Raw genomic sequence first — 25087 nt, forward strand, 5'->3', positions numbered from 1 at the left:
GTGTTTGTGCTGTTGGTGCCATTTGGAGAATTTTAATGCTAAAGATCAGCTGACATCACAGATGCGGTGGCCATCTTTTTATTACAGTCTATGTGTCTGTGCACACCGAACTGGAAACCTTTCTGTGAAGCTGTTTTTGTACATACAACTGTTTTTAAGCTGATGCTTCTGGCTTCAGTGTTTATGTGCAGAGTGACCTCTGCAGTAGAGGTCACGTACAGCATGTGCTATGGCTGTAGAGATGTCACAGTCCGTCATGTGAAGTAAATGATGATGTCATGTAGTATTTGTCATTGTTACAGCTGCTGAGGGTGCACGTTCTCCTGCTTCCTCCTACATCATTTTATGGTAAAAATATGGTACCCAGCTGAAGTTTTAAGATGTCTACTTCCCTACATCTGCAGACATTTCCTTTTATTCCTGCTGCTTCCTGCACACCTGCATCTCCAGTGTACTGTAACAGTTCTTCATATCCACCAGGTTCAGGATTAATGAGCGTGCCTCAGAGCGTCACCAGACTGGGCAGCCAAGGTCAGATGATTTCCAGTGCTGTCAGGTGGACTGGAGGCTTCTTTGTTGTGTAATGATGGTGCAGTTTGGACTGGGAGTTTGGGAGAGGATGAGACTGAAGTGTCTGTTAATGAACCTGAACTGTGGCTGCTGAATGACCCTCGAGCTCTTCAGAGGAACATGGCCTTTTGATTTTTCTGTTATTTACCGGAAGGCTTAGGAAGGCTTTGTACCAGCTCAGTGGACTCAAAACCGACATGTTTAACTTTTAAGGTGGTTTGGCAGAAGATCACATCAGGTCCTCGTGCTGTGAGCTGAGAATAGAAATGTATGGCTAGAAGTTTGACTGGAAAACCACGGCCTGGTCTGATGAGGCAGTGTTTATGGCGAGGCTGCAGATTGTTGCTGTAGATTTGGCGTCGGCTCCATTGACCTGAGTTTTTCAGAATCACAGTTTTTGTATTTTGTAATGGCTGTTTTCAGCAGGATAATGCAACGTGTCACAGTTCAAACCGTTTTAATGGCAGCGTGAATGGAAAGCTAAGAAACTGCAGAGAAAATGTTTCTTTTTACTCGCAGCAGAACCTCAAAGGGAGAATTTTAATGTCTTCAAGAAGTGAGACCGTTTGCTTTTATGTTAAACTACACGTTGTGCTTTGGCATCTGTGCTGGTGTCATGGTGTCAAGCCGGCTCCAACTCAACCTTCTTTCAAGGATGACTTTTTTCTTTTTCATTCAAACCACAACCTTTTTATAAAATTATCCAAGGGGTTTCAGGCTCTGTGGGGAATTTACTCACTTTTGGAGGGAGACTCAAGTGGCCACTAGAGGAACTGCACTTTGTTCTGAACCTTTTTCCTCATAGGCATCATTTTTCCAGAGGCTGCAGTTTGACCTGAAGCTAAACAGCAGAAGAAAACGTGAAATTACTCTGATGCAGAAAATGGACGGTTATGTAGCGTAATCTGAGTGATACGTCACCACATTCAGCAGTAGTGTGGAAAGCTGTTTCCACTGCTAGCATTGCTAACGTTAGCCACAATCAGAGAGCTAATCTGGTAGTTTGGATTGTATAGAAGGCTGTGCACACACAATGTCGCACATTTCACACTTCAAACTCAGCTCTGAATGGATACATGAACTGGATTTGTATGGGCAGCGGTCACTGACTCTTACATTCAGATATATATATCAGATACATACACAGTGGAGACTTACTTTCAGAAGTCTGAATGTAGCCAACTAACAGAGGCTCTCCGCTTTGGTGGCTTTGGATTGACAGAATGACGTCGCTGTTCTCCACAGATGTTGTGGTTCTATTGAAGAGAGGAGATAGACAGATGATTGGCAGTTATGATGATGCTGTACCAGCCTGTTGTTGTGAAGGAGGACCTGAGCCTAAAAGCAAAGTTGTAGATTTACCGGCCGATTATTTCAAGTGGCGGGAATAAGCTTTGTCCATAGAGTGGCTGAGTGAGGAGCTGGATCAGTCAATGCTCAGAGTAGAGCCACTAGTCCTCCTCATCAAAAGCAGCTAGTTGAGGTGGGTCAGCCAGCTGCTTACGATGCTTCCTGGATGCCTCAGAGTTGAGGTGTTTCGGTCATGTCCTACCAGGAGGAGGTCCTGGAGGAGAGATTAGGTCTCTCGGCTGTCCTGGGAACTCCTCAGCATTGCTCCGGATGATCTGGAGGTGGACCTGAAACAGGAAAGCTGCAGGTTGGATGGATGTCTTGATGGTGTCCAGGAACATTCTGCTCTCTTACTCGTGCATTTGCTCTCTGTCTTGTTTTGATTGATTATTTCCTGTAAATTTCATTTGTGGATCTAATTTGGACAAACACAGTGAATCTGCAGAGCCTCATTGACACAGTGTCCTGATGCGGAGCCACAGATTTAAACTCAGGAGAGTTCACAGAAACATGATGTACTGAACCTTTAAATAAGTCAGGCCTGTAACAGCACTTCCTGCCAGCCTCTAAATTGACATTTCTTTTGCTTTAATGCATTCGCACAAGCTAAAATATTGTCCTCAAGCTTTGGCTCAGCTCTCTGCTGCTGCTGCTGCTAACGAGCAGTTTGTTTACACGAAAGTTAAATTCAAACAAGACGAGTCCCTGATTTATCTTTGTGGGTTAAAGCGATCGATGCGTAGTAGAAAGCAGACGATTGGCTGCTCTGCTGCAGCTGAAACCGGCCCGAGGCGGTCTCCAGCTGTCCACATCTGTCCTCCAGGGTGGAAGCCTTTTCCTCAGACTTTGATCCAATACGAAGAACATCTTTAATAATGAGTGGCATTTATTCTCAGCCCACAGAATCAAAGAAACACCCACTCGCTTTGTGTTCATTTGTTTCTGATCAAACTGAGAAATGTTTCTGTTTCTGCAGCATTTAATGTCTTTTTCTTTAATATAACGTCCCCTAAAAGACGGTGCTGGTCTGTAAGTAAACACATTTTTCACTACGACTTGCTCTAAGCATCCACCAAACCCACACCTGTTTCTTTTTTAAAGAACTCATCCTTTCCTTATTTCCTTCTCACCTTTTTCTTTCTCTGATAATTTCTCCTTTGGCCTTCTTCTTATCCTTGTCTCCTTCCCTGTCTGTATCCTCATTTCCTTCAGCTGTTCTGCTTTTCTTCCTTTACTCATTTCCTTTATTTCATGTTCTTTACTCAGTCTGTCTTTTTTGCCTTGTTTCCTTCGCTGCTTCTGTCCTTCCTGTCTTTGTATCCTTCAGTCTGACCTTCTTAATTCCTTAATTCTTTTATAACGTTTCTCCTTTGCTTCTTTCCTTCCCTTCCTATATCCTTCTTCCTTTCCTTGTTTTCTTTAGCCCATCTGACCTTTTTCATTACCTTTTTTCCTTCTCTGTGCTTGTCATATTTCCTTCAGCTCTTGTACCCTCTATGTCCTTATTTCCTTTACCTCACCCAACCTTCTTCCTCCTTTGTAATTTCTTCTTTCCTTGTTTCCTTTAGGCACTCTCACCTCTTTCATAACCTTATTCGCTTCAGTGCTTCTGTCTTTCTTCCTTTCTTTATTTCCTTTCCTTCCCATACATGTATCCTTCTTCTTTATTATTATACTTTTTTCCTTCTCTATGCCATTATTTTTTCTTTCTTTCCTTACTTCCTTCTCTTCTGTCCTTTGTTTTTGGTTACTTCAGCCCTTCGTTCCTTCCTTCCCTTGTTTCCTTGACTTCATATCCTTACACCTATCCTTGTAGTATAGGAAACCTCGGCCGACTCTCGGGGGTTCATGTCAGAGGAGCGATGCTCACACAGCATGTTCACGTTTCCCAGTCAGTCGTGCAGCTGAAGCAGTTCCATACGTGCGTACGAGGATTCGTGAACATAGACGTGCTTTCGTGTGAGCGTGGGTGTCTAAACGCTGTGTTTACAGGCTCTTCCTCTCACGTCTGACCTCAGACGTTTAGCTGGCGGCCGACGGTGCCGTTCAGACGTCGGAGGCAGCGAGTCGAGCAGTGTTTCGTGTTAATGAGCGCCGCTGTTGGCCGACTCACTCTGATTGCCTACACCTCCGCCTGCCAAGCCTGTAATGGCTTCCCTGGCCTTGAGGGCACTCAGGTGACAAATTAGAGCGTTTGGCAGGCAAAACCCTCGCAGAACCGATGACACGCGCTCCATGAAAGGACTGCCGCTCATCGGAGGCCCTGCTGAATCGCACAGCTGTGGACTGTCGAGCATATGGACCGAATGAAGAGGCTCATCTAAACCTCTGACGGTCGGCTGAAAGGACGCAGAGACAAAGACGAAACGACTCCAGCTGAAGGGCCTGAAGCTGGAGTGGAAGAGAAACGAGGAATTTTCAGTGTCCTTGCTTTGACTCACACATGGCTCAACTAACCAATCACAAAACAGAAGGACTTAGGTGGGAGCCAACCAGAAAGATTGATGATAACATTTAAATCTGTTTTTAATTCAATGAGCAGAAATATTAAAGAAAATACTTCCCAACAATTTATTTCAAATGTAAGGCCTATTTCGTTTGGGTCTTCTGTCCTCCTTTCCTAATTTCTTTATTTCCTTTCAGTCTCTGTCCTTCTTCTTTTTCCTATTTCCTTTGGCTTGTCTGTCCTTCTTCCTTACGTCCATTGGTTCATCCGTCCTCTTTTATCCTCGTTTCCTTCACTCTTTCTGTGCTTCTGCCTTTCACTGACTTTTCTGTTTCTTCACCAGTCTAAATATATTCCTCTTCTTCTTCTTAGATTTCTATTTAGAGGTTCATTTCTGCTGTTTCGGGCAGGTACTTGTTTGGCACACAGAAGGCAGCATAGACGAGCGCCTAGTCCGGTGATGTTCACAGATCGATTACTGGCGCTGTTCTTGTTCTTGTTGTCGAACATAAATAAAAGAATATTAGTTCAAACAGATACACCTGCAGGGAGAGAGCGTCTTTAATTTTCTCAGGAAATGTAAAGAAACCATCACCTTATTTCCACTTCCTGTCGGGGACAGTTGGTCGCAGTGACGCCGACTCCCTGGCGATGACGTTATCTCTCAGGTTTGGATCTGGGTCAGTGCGTCTGCTTTCATAAATCCTGTAAACAAACACAAATGGCTGCTCGTTAAGAAGCCTCTCCACATCCCTCGGGACGTTTAATAGCACCATTTGTCATCATCGCGCCATTTTTCTGTTGATTACTTCAAAACAGGCCACGACTGTGACGCCGCGTCTGATTGATGAATGAGCATCAGAGAATGATTGATGAGCGAGCGATGCCCTTTAAGAACGACCGATCAAACACAGGAAGTATCCGAGTACTTTTACTTCACTAATCTGTACTTTAGTGTGATGCTACAGCGTGCCCTTCTCTCTGCCTTTAAGTGTGTTCATCTTTCTTCCTTTCCTTTCTTCCTTCTCTGCTTCTGTCCTTCCTTTCCTTATTCACCTCATGTTCTTCACTTCATCCTTGTTTTACTTGTTTCCTACATTTCTTCCTTTCCTTTTTCCTTAAGTCTTTCTGACCTATTTTGTTGTTGTATTTCCTTCATTCCTACTTTCTTTTTCCACTTTCCAGTGGTTCTTCTTCTGTTTTTCCCTCCCTTCTCATTTCCTTTCATGTGCCCTTATCATTTTTGTTTCTCTTCCTTCTCTCGTTCGTGCTTCTTTCATTCCTGCTTTATTTGAATTTGACTTCTTCTTTCTTCCTTGTATTTTACATTTATTCTCACAGAGCTTCAGACTTAGTCTGATCTGTCGGTTTGATTCTTTGTGTGAGTTCGGAGACATTTACATTTTACTGAAGTATGACTGTGGCAGCCGTATTTGTCTTTCACTCATCTTTCCAACCAAGAGGCAGGGAGGCGTTACTGAACCTCATTTCCTTTGGAATGACCCTAATTATGCAGCCAGGAAATCTAAGATAATTAGCTCTCGGTATTTGAGATTTGGTCCTTAACTTTTCAAAGATGAGGTCAGTGGACTGCGTCAGTTTCCCCTCCAGAGGAAACTGTGGTGAGAAGTGTCAGTGATTTTAAACTGCTGCAGATCTGCATGTCTTTATCTGTTCGCCATGTTCACCCGTCGGCTCCCTCAGCTCTGCTGTTTGAGGCGAATGCTTCGATCAGACCCAGCGAGTCGAGGTGATCTGCATGAGCTGCTCCCATTTCTCCGGCTTTGTATCAGCAGCAGAATAAACATGAGCTCTGACCCAGAGTGACGGGAGGCAGTTTGATTCTCTGCAGTGACTTTCAAAGATGTTTTATTTACAGCGACCTGGAGTCAAGTGGCAGCAGACAAAAACCGATGGTACATTATTTTGGCTGCAGTGTTTTCAGCGTGCATTTCTGCCTTCAAACAGGGACAAAATCTCCAAAGCAGAAAGAATAATAAACCTTCACCTTCCTTTGGTAGCCAAATACACTGGAGACTGGAATAACCAGTAAAGAAGCTGTGAAAGACGAGTGATAGGGGCTGAAGTCGATGGAGAGAGCTCGAAAGTGACAGTCAGCTGGTATTCGGCTAAATCTACCATGGTTTAAAAAATAAAACCCTCTGTGAGCCTGAGGAGTCGCAGAGATCGGGTGAAATGTTTCATTAACGTGTGATCAATCAGTATGGTCAATTAGCAAAAACACGAAATAGCCATGAAAAGAAATCATTTGTTCGTGTTCATTGACATCAACTGTCACGTTTTTTTTAATGAAGGCACAGATTCGTTCGTTGGATTTTAACAACAACCCACGATCTTTTAAAACTTGTTTCAAATTAATAAAAATGTTAAAGATACCAAATGAAGCAGAAATTTGTCGGGTGCAGGAGTCAAAATTGTTTAACTGGAAAATTATTAACTCCACCCAACCTTCACCCTCCAAATGTGGAGTTTTTCCACCCATTGAATGTGGACAATATTCATTTCGCAATATTGGAAACAGATCAGTGCATCTGAGACCAGACGGGTGAAAAATAAAGGTTCATGTACAGGAACATAAATCACTAGTTTGGAGGTTGTGACGACCAAACGAACTGCCGATCCATAAAGCTTCCAGTCGAGTTTTGTTTTTATTTTTCTCTGTTTTCCTTCAACCCGTGTTTTTTCACGGCGCTGCAGGCTTGTCTGGACTTTTCTAAGTTTTCTTTAAAAGAAAGGAGCTTTACCCTGCCTACGTTTGCTGCTCATCTGCAGCCACTTTGCAACCCACCTTTACCTCTGTTTCAGCCTGCAGACCTCAGAGCCGTATTACCAAATATAAATTCTTGCTTATGTTAATAATAGCTTTGTTTTGACTAAAGTAGCTTCGTGTTTTGTTAACACTAAACTGCATCTGCAGTTCGTTTTAGACTTTTTCAGGATGAAGTCTCAGACTTATTTGTTTACCTCTCATCCAGCAGGCTGTAACGATACCTCCAACATGAAGTTTGTTTTCTAAACAATCAAAAATAAAAACAAAACAACTGAATATGCCTGAAGTTATTATATGCTCGTGGTTTGAGTTTGCATTTAAAGTAATTTCATTTTTTCCGTTTTGTTATTCCCGGTCAGTTTTTCCTCCTTTGTAATTGTTTGTCCTGCCTTCAGTGGGTTTACCTGTGTTGAAATAATCTCCCCAGTGTCTAATTAGCCCCCCTCCTGTGAGCACGCCCGTGTTCCTCCGAGTGCCCAGACTGTTTTTGTACTCGGAGTTTCCAGACGTCTCCTGGTGCTGCTTGTTTTTCATTACTACTGTTTTTTTTCTCTTTTTTTCTTCTTTAAATGTGACCATAATTTTAAAAAATTACGCTATAATCAATGAGAGCTAAATCTAGTGATTGAGACCACTCAGAAAAATGTGTACTGATGTCATAGGTCAATAGGTCATTAGCTCATAGTTACTTTGAGTTACTTTGGGATCTGGATTTTATTTTTCCAATGACCAACAGAATTAAGGCGCTAACATATGTACTCCTCCACAAAACATAGACGAGTCCCCCCACCAGGACAAGACATCTGTACATCTGCATCTTAAGGTCAAAGGTCAAACAATCCAGTTTTGATGTAATCAATGCATTTAAAATATACACATTTTAACTCCACATTTCTTAACTCCAGCTGGCTTCTGTTGTCTCAAAGTTGAGATGAGTTTAACTTACTCTACCTTATCAAATTTAATTTGGCCCATTTCCGACTTTCAGGTGTTTCTCACCTTCCTGCTTCCCCCTCTTGTCTCCTCATCATCAGCAGCCTCAGTTAAAAAAAAAAGTAAAATAAGCACAGATCACAGGAGTTTTAAGTCACTGAAATGAGTGAACTACAGGGTGCAAAACACTCAAAGGTTTACCTTACTTATCATCTCTACCAGCTAATGTGACTTAGCTGGTAGAGATGATAAAGTGACAGTCTGACCTATCAGATCCCCCGAGATGAAAACCAAGCTCAACATAAGGAGTGTGATCTATTTTTAGGATGAACGACGTCCTTGTTCAAATCATTGAACACTCATAAATCTTTATCAAGCAGACACAGAAGGAGAGATTAAAACAGAGCTCCACTGATCTCGTCCAACCTCTGAATTCAGTCCCGTGAGGCCACTGAGGACTTCATGGTGGGACTGTACGAGTCGATTTGATTGGCGCTTCACAAGGACTGAGAGAAACTCAAAGTCAGCACTCGGCTTGAGTGTGATGCATCCAGCAGGTAGATGTTTTCCTGAGTAATCAGCATCATCTCTGCAGCTTATTGACTCCTCGGCTGCTTTAGGAGACTCTCTGATGTGGGTTTGCTGCTGTGGCTTTTTTAAAGCTAATTAAAAAATATTCTATAATTAGCTTAAATGAATCTGATTAGTTTGACTAATTATCTCATTTTGTTTGCTCAATCAGGGAGTGAGTAAACACTCAAAGTAAGTGAATCACAAAAGTCAAACCGGGCCTGTGATTGAGTCTTGTGACTGAAGACCTCTGTTTTTACAGTAACTAAATGCTAGCTAACATTAGCTTAGACACTACCTAATGGTCATTTATTAATGGTCATCAACAAATAACAGGCCTTTAACACAACACAAACTCTACATAAAGGCCTAAAAACAAGCACTCATGAGGCTTTAGATAAGGCTTATGTGTGCTTTTGTTAGCAATAAAAGGTACACATGCTAAGGTTAGCCTGCTAGCTAAAACGTTGAGTTTTAGTATTCAATTTGTTAGCAGGTAAGCTAATAATAGCACCAGCCAAAGGAAGGAAGTTTTATCCACAAATACTGTAAAAGTTGGTCAGAACTCCCAGATCTGAAAAGTGAAGCTAACACAACAATGTTTAAACATGGTTTTTAAATTTGTTTTTTTACTAATGGTGATATCAATAGTGGCTAAAAGACTTTTAGTTATGTTAAGGTATTGCAGGTACGTGGCTACTAACAATGTTAATGTTAACTTGTGCATGATTTTGGATGTGTGACAGTCATGGTGACAATGTAGAGTAAAGCCCAGGCACACGGGCCTAGAGACTAAAGTCCTACTCGTGCAGTGGGACTTAGTCGTGCAGATCTACAGACTGGTCATTGACCCCACTGGCAGCCATTTGTCACTAGGGATAAATTTCACCAGGTGGTTGGCAGAAACTTCTTTGTGATTGCTTTGATTGCTAAAAATATTGCTGGGGTCCTAGTTTGAATGGAAGCGACAAACTTGTGTAGAAACACCGTCCAGCTACTGTCCAATCTGTAGTGAAACTGAAAATACTGAAGATAAGAAATCTGAACCCTGATTCATCCATCGAGTGATTGGGTAAATAAGACTAGAAGTACCAGTCCATCTACTAATCTGTCCATGGTTTATTCTCATGAAGCTGTCTGAAGCTGTCTGGCACACACACATGCACAGATACACAACTACAAACACACCATGCGCCAGCACATCCAGGGGTCAGGATATCCCCAGTGAAACACCATGTTCTGCCTGATCAGCAAATCCCAAATCACAGCCTGAATATCTTTTTCCTGTCTCCAGCTGCTGGGCCGTCCTCGGTGGGGGAGGATGGAGGGAAAGGGGGAGGTGCTGGAGGTGAAAGCCATCACTCCCAACATGGTTTTCTGTCAGGATCGCTGCAAATGCCTGTAAATCTCACCTTCTGTCAGCTTTGAGAAGCAGTGTTGAGGTCAGCAGGGAGTCTCCTGGGAGACGGAGCATTCAGGGAAAATGAATCCATATTTCAGAATGCTTCCCAGATAAATCAATAAGGGCAGAATGCATTTTCCAAAGTCATCAATAAAGGTGAAGCCCAGTACTCTAACCAATGGTGAAGGTAGGAGGAGAAGATGTCTTTGTAGATGATAAAGACAGGAAGTGACCCGATTGATCAGTTACTTCATCAGTAAATTGTCGGGTATTACTCCGAATACAGAGTGAGAAACCCAAATCACATTTTTCATAAACAGACTCCTTGTACAGAAAAAGCCTGACAGACATGTCACATGAAGTAGAGAAAAGCTAAAGTTAGCCAGCTAGCTAAGCTGTTAGCTTTATCTACTGAAGTGTATCTGATAAAATGGAAATTTTACCCTCAGTGAAAAGCTATGATTAGCATTAGCATGATCTTCAGTTCATCAAGAGATCGTTTTTTGGATGAAACCCTGAGCTGTATTTCTTCTGGCTAATGTTAGCTAACACTAGCTTGCCTGACAATACAGATAAATTAAAAGCTAGCTAACAAACCAGATACAAAGCACATGACTGGATGAGGTTGGCTAATCTCTATGAAAACCTGCTCTGGAAAACAAAATCCATTTGTAAGGTAAAGTTTCAGGTTATTAACTCAAAATTTTGACTTACCTGTGACTTCATCGCATGCTTTATTGACGTTATACAGATAATCTGGTTATCATGTATGCAGGTCTTCCATTTACTCGTACAGCGTACAATACATACAATATATGATCATGAAACGCATCACGGATAACAACAAAACAGGCCACAGCTTTAATGTAACAGTTGTCTTCATTAGTTTACTCTAATTAATTTACCTGGGTTCAAAACCAGGGCCCAACCAGCTGGAGGGTGTTGGGTTCAAACCCGTCAGCTCATGTCTGCTCACAGGATCACAGGTGGGATCGGCTCCAGCGTCTGTGACTGAACTGGTTCAGAAAATGGATGGTTGGATAATTTAACTGTTTGATAAATCAAATCTGATCACTCTGAACTGAAGTGAGTGTCTAATAATAAACTCACCCAGGTAAAGAGTAGCTCGTTTTTTCAGTTTTGTAAAATTTCATTTCCAAAGCAGAAGTTTCAGATATTGAAGTCCTAAAACTCCCTGTAACATTTAAGTGAGTCAAAGAACTGCAGCTGTCAGCCAGCAGTGAACACCAGGCTCGCTCCGCTTCATAGCAGCACGTCAATGATGTTCGACTGTTTGCAAACGTCTTCCCACAGATCCTCTCATCTCGTCCTTGTGACTGCAGTCATTACCGCCGGTCCTGCTGCTGTCCTTTCCCACCAGTGTTTGCATATTACTGAGCAAATTAACTGCCAGAATTGCGTCGTCGGCACTCTTTATTGAATCTCGTTGGCAAATTGGATGTTAGGAAACCTCAGGGGTGGTATCAGCACCGGGCATAGCTGAGGCCGACACAGGGAAGGTGGATTAACGGAGAGAGTGGAGTTTAGGTGGGATGACCTCATCATTCCTGCCACATAACCTCTAATAACAGTAAACCATTCGTCCACATAAACAGATAAACTAATTAAATCTGAACTTTAGGTTTTAGCTGTTTCAATTTTTAGTCACAAAACTGAAGAGAACTGAAGGCATTTTGTATGATTGGAGATCCTATCCTAGGTCCTATCCTAACTATCCATCCTTTTACTTTTGGACATATTTCAGTATCTGCAGTGGCTTTTTTGAGCTTTAAAACTAAAGGATTTTACCTTGTAGCTGTACTCTGTCTCCTTTAGTTGGGTCATTGTTTGATTCTGGCCTTGTGACGCTTTATTTATCGCATATGTCAAACGCTCTATAAGCTGTTCCAGGCACTAGACCATTTTCTCAAAAACCAGTGCCTCTTCTTAGTGCGAATCTCCATCATTTTACCGATTCCTGCAGAGCCACCAGGTCCAGTCCCCTCTCATCAGTCACTCGTGACCTTATCACAAAGAAAATGGATGGAAAGACCGTTTTCTCTATCAGGAAACTCTTGATTGCCAATCACAGCACAGATTGGACGGCATGCTTCACTGATTTGTCCAACAGGAAGCTAATGGAGCTTCCAGGAGCGTTTCACCACCTCACCTCATACACACAGACTAATAGTGAGGCTGGAGGTGTTGGTGGCATCTCAGGGTGTATTTATGTCACTTCCTCCTGTGGAAACACTGCTGGCTGTCCCAGAAACAGGACTTTATAGCTAGATGCTTACTTTTGCCACTACTCTCACTGGAACATCAAAAAGCAGGATAGAAATCTGGTATTTCATAGTCTGTTGTTATGGGTCAGACCTCCTGAGGAAGCCACCTGGTGTGGATATCGATGGACTAGACTGGACTCATTTCATTCACTTGAGTCGGACTTTCTGTCTGTGTGGAGCTGTGGATGATTGAAATGGTAAAGACTGTGTCTCTTCTATTGATTTATCCTCCTTTGTCCCACACGCCATCAAACTGTTTAACTCCTCTCTGGAGGGGAGAGGGAGGGGAAACAGGAGGACAAAGGAGGGGGGAACAACTAAGCTGTAGTGCCTCTTCACCTCACTGTACAATACCTTGTGCAATACTTTTGTAAATAGTCAACGGTGCAATAGACTCAATACTTGAAATGTGCAATTCACTTGTATTTTTATTTTTTATTCCTATTTATTCTATTTATCCCCTTTGTATATTTTATTTATATTGTCTCTGTATTTATATATATGTGTGTGTGTATAACTCTGTAACTTCTGTCGGTGCTGTGCTTTTTTGGAAATCGAATTTCCCAGAGGAACCCACCCGAGGGATTAATAAAGTTCTATCTTATCTTATCTTATCTTATCTTATCTGTTTAACTCTGGCCCCACTCAAGAACTGGACTCTTCTTAAACCCGTCAAAGCCATGTGGTCACTCCCGAGCCTGCCACGTCTTCTTTGGCTGACTTTTTTCCTGCGGATTCAGTCGGACTGTTTGATTTCCGCCCGGCTCCACTCGACATGTCGCCTCTAATGGGCATCGACGGCACTCTGTGTGCCTTATTGAACAAACTATTTGAAGACGAATAGGAAGCCGGTTGTGTTGCAGATCTGTATCTGTCGGATCATATCGAGTTAACATCGATCTGGTTGCACTCGCTCCAGGATTATCTCTGTCCTCTGGATAACTTTGAGGAGAAACGCTCCAGTTTAATTCAGAGGACAGGAATGCAGGAAGGAAAAACTGTGACGAGTCAGAGAAACGTGTGACAGCCACATGTGCAAGCGCTCAACTATCACTGGTGGTGGTCAGAGGGCCCGGTGGCACCAGTGTCCGGCAGCCTCGCCTCTGTCAGTGCGCCCCAGGGTGGCTGTGGCTACAATGTAGCTGCCATCACCAGTGTGTGAATGTGTGTGTGAATGGGTGGATGACTGGATATGTAAAGCGCTTTGGGGTCCTTAGGGACTAGTAAAGCGCTATACAAATACAGGCCATTTACCATTTCTTTCAGGTCAATTCGATAAAGCTCTTCAGGCTGTTTGGCTGTGAAATATTGATGCTGTTATGATTGTGAAGCACTTCAGAAACTTCTCCGAGTTGTCGACACCGGCTAATGGCAATACAACAGGCCATGAATGATTCAAGACTCAGGAATGGAAGGGTGGAGGACTGGAAAAGAATCTAAACGGTGGAGCAATCGATGGCTTTTTGAGCTCCACGCCTACATTTATGTAAACATGTACAGTAAAGGATCCTTCCCCCAAATATCCAAATCCATATCTTCCTCGAGATACTAGTCTTACCAGTTAATTAACTCTGCAGTGGCCAAACAAATTCACTAACAATTTAACCCCACAGAAAAACGTATACAGTTTCCTTTAATCTCATTTTCAACCATTTTTGTGCAATATCGAGTTAACCCAACTTATCTGTCAGTTGAGCTGCTTCATCTTCGTCTGCCTTGAAGCTTCTTTTCTGCACTTATTTTTAGATTTGAACCATTTTACATCAATGACCCTGATGAAATACTGCAGTAAATACTTGATTGGATTAGGCTACAGTAAGTTAAAAACCAAGAAGCCTTTATTTGGACTCTAATTGCACGACTCGCGTCTTAACATCAACGCCTGTAGTGTTGCGAATTATGCAAATGATAACATGTTCCAGAGGTTCTTATTATCAGTGGCTGTCCCGTGGCTGCTGTGAAGCTCTTGGATGAGTTGCTTTGAAATGACCCCATCACACCCGAGCTGAGAAAGAACAAAATAATCTTTTGCAGAGCTGATGGTGGCGAGTAATGGGCGCTCTGGATAAATGTTAATTGGCTGCCTTCCTGCGGCTGAGTTTGCTCAGCACAGTTCGGGGTCGTATATCATAGCTGGGCGGTTAACTCCAGTGTACCTGGAATCCAGCCACAGTGTGATCGACTCTACAGGAGCATTTAAATAGCCATTTGTACGTGTGCATCCAATTAATTTGAGCTCTGGAAGCTAAATATAAGTGTAAGAGTAGCAGTACGAGCTTTTTAAAATGCAGCATTAGACCGTGGAAAACTGAATATTTAGGTGGTAGGGCACAGAATGAGAATTAGGGGATTCATCAAGTGGAAATGACAATAAATAGTTTATGCTCTCATTTTATTATAGAGGACAACTAATATGTTTTTATTAAGGCTGAAACAGGAGCTACTGAACTGCAAAGAGAGTTTTTCTTTCCTGTTTTAAAGCTGATCTTGATGTATTTAGCGTTCGTGTCATTAGTCACACAAATGAAGGAGGATTTAACTCTTATCATTACTAAATTTTCTCCAGTTAGCTGAATGTGTTTGATGTTTTGTGCTGCACAGGGGGCTCTATTTCATCCACTGACCCACCTTCACCCCTGCCTGTCTTTGTGCCTCCCTCCCCCTCACCTCCAACCAGTCGCAGCAGATGGCCCCGCCCCTCCCTGAGCCTGGGTCTGTTGGAGGTTTCTTCCTGTTAAAAGGGAGTTTTTCCTTCCCATTGTTAAGTTTGTACTCATAGGAGGTCCTATGATTGCTGAGGTTTGTCTGTATTATCTTGGGGTCTTAAAATATTAAGCGGCTTGAATTGATTTGTTGCTATATAAAAAAATGAATTGATTTTGGGCCTTTATTCTGTTGTTCAGAGGCTGGAATATGAAGCCTTAAATACTAAAATTCTTCTGTTACTCTAATGTCCTCTAAATGTGAGTCATTCCCCATAGGCTCCAATGTTAAAATTTCCCAGCCTGCTGCAAAAACAGATTAGACTCTATGGACAGTTTAACACCTGTACAGGTGGTGATACACTTCTGTTAAGGGTGTGGCTCATTTGATTGACAGCCCAGTGTGCTTCTGTTGCATCCAGTCCTACTCCACAGTAGAAGATACTCTGTGGAGAGTATCTTCTACTGTTGCGACTTGATCAGATCGCTGGTATCTTGTTTTTCCCTGCCTTGGTTTTAGGCCTGACCTCTGCTAACTTAAACTACTGCACCGCTGAGTCACATTTGGTGTTTTTTAGAACAGTTACCTGTCAATAATATGTCAAAGAAGTTTTGGTGATCAACCTGCTGTGACTTGGCAGCTCTGTTTGTTTTTGTGTTTGTTGCTCACCATCTTAGTTTGTAGTGTAGCTTGCTAATTAGCTAGCTAGCATTAGCTGATAACCTAGCTCGTCACCTTCTTATCTCAGTTTGTTCAATTCTTGCTCCAGAAAACCAAACCAGCTGCTGTTTTATACACTCTATACTCTCTGTACTTTGTTCTCTGGCTTTCATGAAGCTTCCTGATATTTTAAGTCAGATTACTGCAGCTGGTAAGTTTCCCTCCTGGTACGAGCCGTGACCCACGTACCACAGCTGAGAAGGCTTTGCTCCATCCCAGATTTCCTGTTTTCTTACTTTAATGTTACTGGTAACTAATCGAGGGCACTGGTGACTCCTATTGTGGATGTCTGTGGATAGTACGTTTTTGTTTTTGTTTTTAAAGTGTGATTTATATTGTTTGTTTGTTTGTTTGTTTGTTTGTTTTGGGGGGGGGGGGTGTTTGTTTCATTCAGTTTCAGGGGTAGCAATCATTAACCAAGACATACAAGTCTTTTATGTGATTTATTTTTTTACTTTTTCTATCTTTTTTTCTATTTTTTTTTATTTTTATTGTTATTGCTTATTTGTTTATTGATTTATAGGGATTACATCAGGCTATGATTTTGCTGTTTCCACTGCAGTAATTGATTCATGCAGCTTGTTTAGAAAGTCAGACCTTTTAACACCATCATGTAAACATCACTTGGTGACCTCTGTGCAGCTGTTTACAGTCAACTGTTACTCATTTACTGTGCACGTTGAAGTGTTCAGCTCTGTAATGGTGACTCACATCCTGCTGGCTCACAGGTTAAACATGACAATCACATGAGTGAATAAAAATCTGCATTAGCGTTTGCATGCAGTACCAGGCTGTGGTTTTTATTTCACTGGTTATTTACTGATGATGATCAATGATGCTGCTGCATAGCTGGATTTTTAATAATCATGTGACCACCAACCAGCGCGTACTCGAGCACAAGGTGAACAAATGTGATAACAGCCTCGCTTTACTTATTACACTACAGGTCCAAGAGGTGATTTATCACCCTGGATGCTGCTGTGTTTGGACAAAGAGAGTGCTTTGCTTAAGGGCATTGAAAATTGATGCCACCTGTTAGCCTGCTAACTGGCGTCATGATAAATATGCTTGAATTTGTTTAATTAATTCTCGCTTCCACCTTAAAACCAAAACTGGCTGATCTGTCTGCGGCGCTGCCCCCAGGCTCTTAAATCCAGCATCATGTCGAGCTCTGCTGCTCATGATTGTACATCAGCTCTTGTGTACAGACCCTCCTACGTTCTTCCTCCTACAAGCCTTCTACAGGGGAACAATTGTCTATACCTTTTTTTTCTGTCATATTGTTTATCCTGTTCTTGGAGGCTGTTCATATTAAAAAGTTATTATCGTATCAGGTCAGGGTGTGTAAAGGAAATCCCTATGAGCCAACAGCTCAGACTGGAGCCGGCTCTAAAAACTCAGCTTCACTCAGTTTTTTCTACTTCTGGTGCTGTATGATGTCATAGAGATCCCACCAACCTGCTGTTCCAATGTGTTGTTTAGGGGCAGCCAATCAGAGGACATTTTTCTTAAAGGCAGAGGAGCTAAACTATCTTTCTGGAGCTGGACTGAGCAGAATAGGTCTCCTTTAATTGTGCTGCTTCACTTGTGCTTTTGTAGTTGTTATATTTCTAATGTAATGTCCTTTAGATCAGCTCCTATAGTTTTCAAATGTGCTGCATAAATACAGTTGACTTAAACTGACTTTGTTGGTTTGTCCATTGAAATTAATGGCAATATTTTTTCCAAACCAAACCCTTTTTTTAAAGCGCTGTGTGCAGATTTCACCGTAGCAGTGGGAGGTTGTCAGTGAGCCTGCTGGCTTCACAATTATCTCACAATTTGTTTAGTTTAAAGGAAAATTCTGCTGTTTTTCTGATGCTGTGTGGTTAGCGGGCCTGCTCGGTGGAGATTAGTCTGAATTCAGCCAGTTCTGAACGACTCATCTGCCAGGCACACATTCATTATGCAACAGAGAGCCTGCAGTACAATCGCTGAAGTTAAACCGATCAGCACGAGCAGCAGGATGAACGCTCCTACCCGGTTAAATTAAAAAGGCGGAACGGAAAGAAATGAATTTTGCTATATATGTGCTGTAATTTAGCCTCATTTAAATGAAACTCTGTGCATGCAGTCAAATTAAAACAGAAATTAACAAAAAATCTGACGTGTGCTAATAAAATGTTCGTTCTTAGTATCTACACTGTTTTCTGATCACTGCGGCGTGCTTTCTGTATGTTTATGTCACATTGTTAAATAAGACTGTATAATTTTTCATTTTTAGACCTCATGTTACAGTAAGCAGTTCCAGACCTCCAGTGTTCCTGCTTTTTAATCGTAGTGGTCTCGGTTTAGATGTGTTAAAACATCAAATATTCTCCGTTTGACTTTATATTTTCATTGTCTTGTGATTTCCATCTTTCATCCAGTTACAGCTTTAAGTTTTAGTTTGTGTTCAGATGTGTCTCGTTCCCCTCCGTGTCCACTTCCCCCTGAAGACTTGATGTGTCCTAAAGGTTCAGTCAGTGCTTCTCTCGTGGTCTGCAACCACAGATTCATGACAACAAGTTTGATGAGGATGTTTTTGTTGGGTTTTTTTAGTCTTTATCCTGGAGTTACTCCTGCAGGTTTGAGTAAATGTGATATAAACACATTATAATATAATTTATCCCCCCGTGCATAAATTAAAGGGAGACGTGGCCCCCTCTAGTGGTGACAGTAAGACTGTGCAGTTTCACTCTGAGTGATTTTTTTTCCTGCACTCTGTAGTGTTTGTGTGTCCTGCACATGAGTGTCGTGCATTATTGTAACTGAATGTTTTTCCTCTTGTGTGTCTGCAGGTTTTTAATCGTTCTGGGCTGTTTGATTCTGGCCATACTGACCACATTCAAGGAACACGAGAACGTGTCGGCACACTGGCTGGTCATACTGGTGAGATTTCATTTCTTCATTTATGTTTGTATCTTTTTTTTTATATATATATATATATATCGTTCCACTAAACACAAGCTTTTTTTAATGTGCATCATCAGACGCATGTTTCACTCAAATCAGCAAATTTGACCTTTAAAAAAAATGTCAAATTCAGGGGTCGCAGGGTGCTGGAGCATAAAATCTGGTACTTGCATTTCACATTTAAATAAACTAAACTCAGCTGATATAAATACTTATAATATAAATACTTCACTGTTTTAAAAAATAAATAGTGTAAAATGCAGATACACAAACATTAAAAGGACTGAAATAGGACTGATAGTAATGAGCAGCTGTAAAACATGAGTAAGTAAATCAATAAATGGTTAGAGGACATTTTTTTAAAAAGTACAAAATAATAAATATATTAGATTAAAGCAGGAAAATGTTGATTTAATAAAAGGACTGCCAGAAAATTACAAGAAAATCTCCAAAAATGAAGCGTCCGAAGGAAAAATGTACAAAATAAAATTGAAATCCAATTTTTGGTTGAAATCATTCCCACCTGGACAGTTTCCGTTTGCCCTTCTGAACAAATCAGAGCTTATTTGGACAAAACAACACTTCAAATATTCAATTTTCTCTTTTTTTAATCTTGTTTGTTGCTTCACGACCGAGAGAGCAGATGTGGAGTGGGTCCAAAACAGGATGTAACAACAAAGAGGCAGATTCAGTAACACTGAAAGATTTCACTGAATTTGAATCGTTATTGATGTAGCATGCAGCTCGTATCTGAGCGAGCTGTGAATGGGTTTTTGACGTGTCCTTGTGCAGGAGACGTTCGCCATCTTCATCTTTGGAGCCGAGTTTGCGCTGAGGATCTGGGCGGCCGGTTGCTGCTGTCGCTATAAAGGATGGAGGGGCAGGCTGAAGTTCGCTCGCAAACCCCTGTGCATTTTAGGTAAGGTCATTAAAGGTTTCTGAGCATTAAACATGGAAATCTGCTGCTGAACATCCTGTTTGGTGAACGATGTGTTACTGGGAGCTCGTCAGTAAGGAAGGCTTACCGACACGTCTACAGGGGGTTTTGGATATAAGTAAATCAGAGGCAGGAAACTCCAAGCCTAAGTGTGTCCTGCAGGTTTTAGATCTCACCCTTCATTACCAGGCCTCTGGAGAACTTCAGGACATGTTGTGGAAGTAATTTAGCCATTTAAATCAGCTGTGTTGGATCAAGGACACGTCTAAAACCTGCAGGACATCGGGCCTCGAGACCTGGAGTTCCCCACCCCTGAAATTAATAATGTAGAGTTTGTTTCCGTCATTTTCTGGCACCTGTAAATGTCAACTTCGACTTTCAGTGAGATCTGCAGGTGTTCACAAGAGTGAAAATCAGGATTGTTTCAGTTGTTAGACCATACAGAGTGTAAAGGTGGACGTAGCTACTGTGACGTAAATCTTTACATAGCAGCAAGATGTGCTCCGTCATAATGTGTTTTTGATGCGATGCTGCAGCACGTGGGTGTCAGTTTTCCTGTAAAACAGCTTTTTCTTTTACGTTTTCTGGTTTTAATGACAGCAGCTCTGCAGATGAAGATGAAGCGACTCTCACTATTTTGCAGACTTCTCTGCAGTTTTTGGGAAACGGTTTTGGATGATGATGATGAGTTTTCGATTTCCTGCAGATGCCTTGACCTATAAACACAGAAATAGTCTTCCAGGACAAGAATTACAGCTTGTGATGCCATGAAAGGCTTTTTTTTATTCATCACCAACCTTTAAAATCTGATCCAGGCTCTAAAAGCTTTAGACAGCTCCTCTGTTCAACCATCCAGCTTGGTGTAATAACCAGCGTGCACTGACGAGTGGTTACTGAGTGAGTCTGTGTGTGCAGTAACACGGTGCACACAGGGAATATACTTTATGTTAATAATACCCTCCAAATATTTTACAGCTAATATAATGTGCTGTGCGGCACTTTGAAGGAAGAAGCATTCACATTAATTCTCCTTGTGTGTTAAAACCATTAAACGTATTAGGAGCATCTCGTCGGCGTCTTTATGTTCAGCTCCTGTTAGGAACTCGTCGTCCCACAAAGACGACTGAATCAGCGTGTCGGGTCAGTCTCATTAACCATGTGAAGAAAGCTTTTCCCTGACAGTCTTTTACGCGAGGTTTTGTCTGCTGTGTTTTCGGCTCAGACATCTTCGTGCTGATTGCCTCGGTGCCGGTGGTGGCGGTGCGTAACCAGGGAAATGTGCTGGCCACGTCCCTGCGCAGCCTGCGCTTCCTGCAGATCCTGCGGATGCTGCGCATGGACCGGAGAGGAGGGACGTGGAAGCTGCTGGGCTCCGCCATCTACGCGCACAGTAAGGTAGGCGTGGACCCGAGCACACTTCCTGCTTCCTGACGTGTGAGCATTTTAAAGGAAGTTGCTGGAAAATATAATTATGGAAATGTGCACTTCTCTGGAAGGAGTCGGCTGTCGCTCTGAGACGACTGAAAGTGCTTGAAGTATCGAGTAAAGTGTAGTGAAGCACTCACATGAGCTGAAGATGTAAAGAAACTAAACTGGAAGCAATTAGAAAGTTTATGGGAATCTGCTGCTCAGCTGTGAATGTGTAAATAATGAATTAGAACAGTCTTTTATTGGATTTAAAATAAAAAAATATCAGCTTCTTTCAAATATTTCCCTGTTTTCTGCAGGAGCTGATCACAGCCTGGTACATCGGCTTCCTGTCTCTCATCCTGGCGTCCTTCCTTGTCTACCTGGTGGAAAAGGATGACGCCTCTGTGAGCATGTCTGACCAGGAGAACCCCACGGCCCAGCCCAAAGAGCAGGACTTTGACACCTACGCTGATGCGCTTTGGTGGGGGCTGGTACGTGCATTAAAAAAAACAAGCTCCAAGTTTACGACTAACACTGCACTCAGTGAATTAACATGCATATTGTTGAAATTTTGTTGCTGGAAACAAAAAATCCTGTCTTGAATTCTGCAAATTATTTGTCTGGAAATGATTTTGGCAGCTTAGAGGTGAGAGTAGATTTGGCTGCAGCTCGGTGGACAGATGGTGCCTGGCCAAATCATCAACTGCTAATATTTTGGCTTTAAATCAAATCTGGGATTTCTGCCAAGAGGACAGGAAAAAAATCAGGTTTTAGTTTCTAGTAATGTGCCGGTGGAAAGCCTGAGGGTTTCCGGTGAATCCCGTTTGAAAGCTCGCAGAGCTCTGAGCTTTAATGAGGGCCTCTGGCAAGGGAAGCACCAATGCCTCATTAAAGCGACCGTCCTTCAACCAGAGGGGCCAAAAGTTCAAGCTCCATGACAGCGAGCATCTGCGCCGCCAGAATGTCCTTCAACAAGATGTTCCACTGTCACCGCCTGCTTTTCAGGGCGATCCTCTGACTCCGGGAAACACTGAAGAGCCCTTTAACGGATCGATACGAAGGTCACAGAGAGAGATGAGTCTCCACAGAAACATTACTGCTGAAACGAGGATGCCGAGGCTTTTGTGTCGAATTTTAGTGATTTAATTTAAAAGATTTTCTGCCTGTGTTTTATCTTCCTTGTGTTTTTCAGATCACACTGACCACCATCGGCTACGGGGACAAAACCCCAAAGACCTGGGCTGGGAGGCTGCTAGCCGGCACCTTCGCTCTGATCGGAGTGTCCTTCTTCGCTTTGCCTGCAGTGAGTGCGCTCTCCTCTACACACCGCTGCTGATGGTGCAGGGTTTCATTTAAGTCCGAATAAATCAATCAATACATACTCATGTTAGGAAATCTGTCTTGTATGAACTGCACAAGTAATTCTGACCTTTTTATTTATGAAGAAAAAATGTGCAACACAAGTTGATTGTAACACTTTAATGCTAGATTATTAGTAAGTGTCGCCTCTTTCAGTATAAGAAAACAGTCAGTTCTCTCCCGGGGCATCAGTTAGTGCCGTGATATCAACCACTGGTGTCACTCGTTTATACACCAGGCGTCCTCTGGTCCCGGGGTTATGATGTGTCACTCTCTACCTTCTTACTGTGCAGGGCTATTGTTAATAAAGAGCCTTACTTTACACCCACAGTTTACCGACACTCGACCAAGTGAAAGCAGGTCTCAGTGGGACTCGAACCAGAGCCTCCACATTCTGGAAGCATCAGTTACTCTGCGATGAGAACATGTGGGTAAAACATGTTCCCACTGAAGGTTATCAGCTGTAATCAGTCCCATGGATACAGCTAGCAGAGCACCGCCCTGCACCTCCTTAATGACCAGGAGGTCATGTGTTTGCATGTATGTGATACATGAGCAGCCGAGTGAATAAGTACGTGTAAAACATCTGCTTGCGTTGGTTGATGTGGACAAAGGAGGACTTTTGAGCCAAGCTGTGACCTTTTGCTAACCCTCACCAAGATAAAGGCGAGGTGTTAACATTTTGCTCGGCACTGGCGTCCCGCAGCACGGCAGGAGCACTGAGCGACGTGTTTTCTGTTTTTATGGCTGCAGGGTATTCTGGGCTCGGGCCTGGCTCTGAAGGTCCAGGAGCAGCACAGACAGAAGCACTTTGAGAAGCGCAGACATCCGGCTGCAGGCCTCATCCAGGTGAGACGCTACCTGACGGCATCGGCATCTTTCTGCATGGTCCAGCTGAGACTTTCTATGTTTTCTGGACTCAGTTAAGCTGAGCGCTGTTATAACTTCTGGTTGATCTCCTGTCTTCCCATCTCAAGTCTGCCTGGAGATATTATTCCACCAATCCAATCAGGGAAGACCTTATTGCCACTTGGAGGTTTTACGAAACTGTCATCTCTCTTCCCTGTTTCAGGTAAGTACCACAAAACATAACAGTCACTTTTATAGTCCTCGTGCATTACCTTAAGTTAGCAAACAACATTAAATATGTTGTTTTTTGTTTGCATCTGCAGATTTAACACTAAGTTGATTGACCTGGAGAGTTTTACTTTTAGATTTCTTTGAGTAAGAAGCAAAAAAACTCAAATTAAAATTTTCATTAAAGATTAAACATAAAAGACGAATCAGCAGTTTGCACTATTTTGGAACATCAACCAAGAAAAATGCACTCGGTGGATTTCAAACTGAGGATTTTTGTCGTGCTTTGGTCCTCTTCTGACTTTTAGTCTTTATCAAAGGATATTTAAATCCTACGTTGCATGCAGATACCTGATTTTGATCCTTTCCTCTCTCCCCGTCCACAGGAAGGACACCTTGGAGGTCATGGCGAGGTAGGTCACCGTTTGGTGTCCATGCAGAGACACAGTTAATCACACAGAGCTGTGCCTAAAGTAAATGCTTTCTGACGGGGCTTTAATTAGCCCCACATGCTGGAGAGACTAATGAACATTTCCTAGAATATCTCACCCTGCCCGCCTTTAAATAGCTTCCTGTATTAATTCACCAGTCGGATAAATCTCGGGGCTAATGGCCGTGGGACGTATGAATTTTGAACGCCCACGCGTCCCTCTGCCTTCCACATCAGCTGCTTTAATGACATTTAAGCTGAGAGGTTTCTGTGGAAACCTATTAGCGAGTCCATTAGTTGTGTTTCAATTATGAGTGACAGTTTAGATCTTGTAATTAGGGCCTCAGAAGAGGTCTATGGGTTTGACTTTTCATTTTTCTCCGTCCTGCTGAGCGACATTAATGAGTCTCCACATCAAAAAGTGTTGTGAAACTCCAACTGAGGCTTTCGGTTTGAGGAGCACATTGAACTTGAGCTGCTGCAGATGTGTCACCGCGGTTATCGACATATAATGATATAATGAGATAATTTAATCAAAGTCCTGCAAAAGACACAGAAGCCGCACAGACTGACTGAGTGGCATTAGCACATGTGAAGTCAGTGACACCTGTCTGCTCACCTGTTAGTCATAGCAGCCACTTGTCTAACCTTGGTCTTGGTTGTTTGCATATGGACACAGTATAAAAACAAATTACCCAGTGCACAGGTGAAAAGGTCTCACCTGCTTTGCACTCTATCCTACCCAAGGCCTCAGTCACACAGGCATAGAGACCACTCTGCGACCACCATCAACCTCTGGTCACTGGGCAGCTGGTGAGAGGTTTCTGGAAGATGGTGAAATTGGCTGCAAAGGGTGCTGCACCACAAACTTCCTTGAGATTGTTTTGGTTTACATTATTGTATTTTGCACAACTCTGTTGCTTGTGAAGCTCGCACACAAGAATTTCACTCACATGTGCTGTACCAATGTACCTGCACATGTGATGTGACAATAAAAGTGATTTGATTTGATTTTGATTTGATTTGGTTGCTGGAGCATTGCTGCATCTGCTTGTATTTTGCATGCAGTTCTGGTTTTTGGTGCACTTCCATGCAGAATACTAGCAGATGCAGCAATGTGACATTTCAAAGTAGCTGTAGCAGTACTCACAACTTTTACTTTGACGGCAA

At 42.5% G+C, this 25087-nt stretch overlaps 1 protein-coding gene across 3 annotated transcripts in view; it reads left to right on the forward strand.

Moving 5' to 3' along the window:
• kcnq3 (potassium voltage-gated channel, KQT-like subfamily, member 3) overlaps positions 1-25087 on the forward strand; it is a 116733-nt gene that overhangs the window by 68809 nt on the left and 22837 nt on the right. For all 3 annotated transcript variants that reach the window (XM_086271712.1, XM_086271710.1, XM_086271711.1), the window contains exons 2-9: positions 18590-18680; positions 19497-19623; positions 20864-21036; positions 21369-21542; positions 22244-22354; positions 23164-23259; positions 23388-23482; positions 23874-23900. In XM_086271712.1, coding sequence (XP_086127838.1) covers positions 18590-18680; positions 19497-19623; positions 20864-21036; positions 21369-21542; positions 22244-22354; positions 23164-23259; positions 23388-23482; positions 23874-23900 — 894 coding nt within the window. The remainder of the gene's footprint in view (positions 1-18589; positions 18681-19496; positions 19624-20863; positions 21037-21368; positions 21543-22243; positions 22355-23163; positions 23260-23387; positions 23483-23873; positions 23901-25087) is intronic.

The sequence above is a fragment of the Aulonocara sp. 'chitande type north' Nkhata Bay genome, linkage group LG18, assembly GCF_057382095.1.
Source record: "Aulonocara sp. 'chitande type north' Nkhata Bay isolate Kocher_YH1m ecotype deep benthic linkage group LG18, A_spYH_male_GT1.1, whole genome shotgun sequence".
NCBI classification, from domain to species: Eukaryota; Metazoa; Chordata; class Actinopteri; order Cichliformes; family Cichlidae; genus Aulonocara; species Aulonocara sp. 'chitande type north' Nkhata Bay.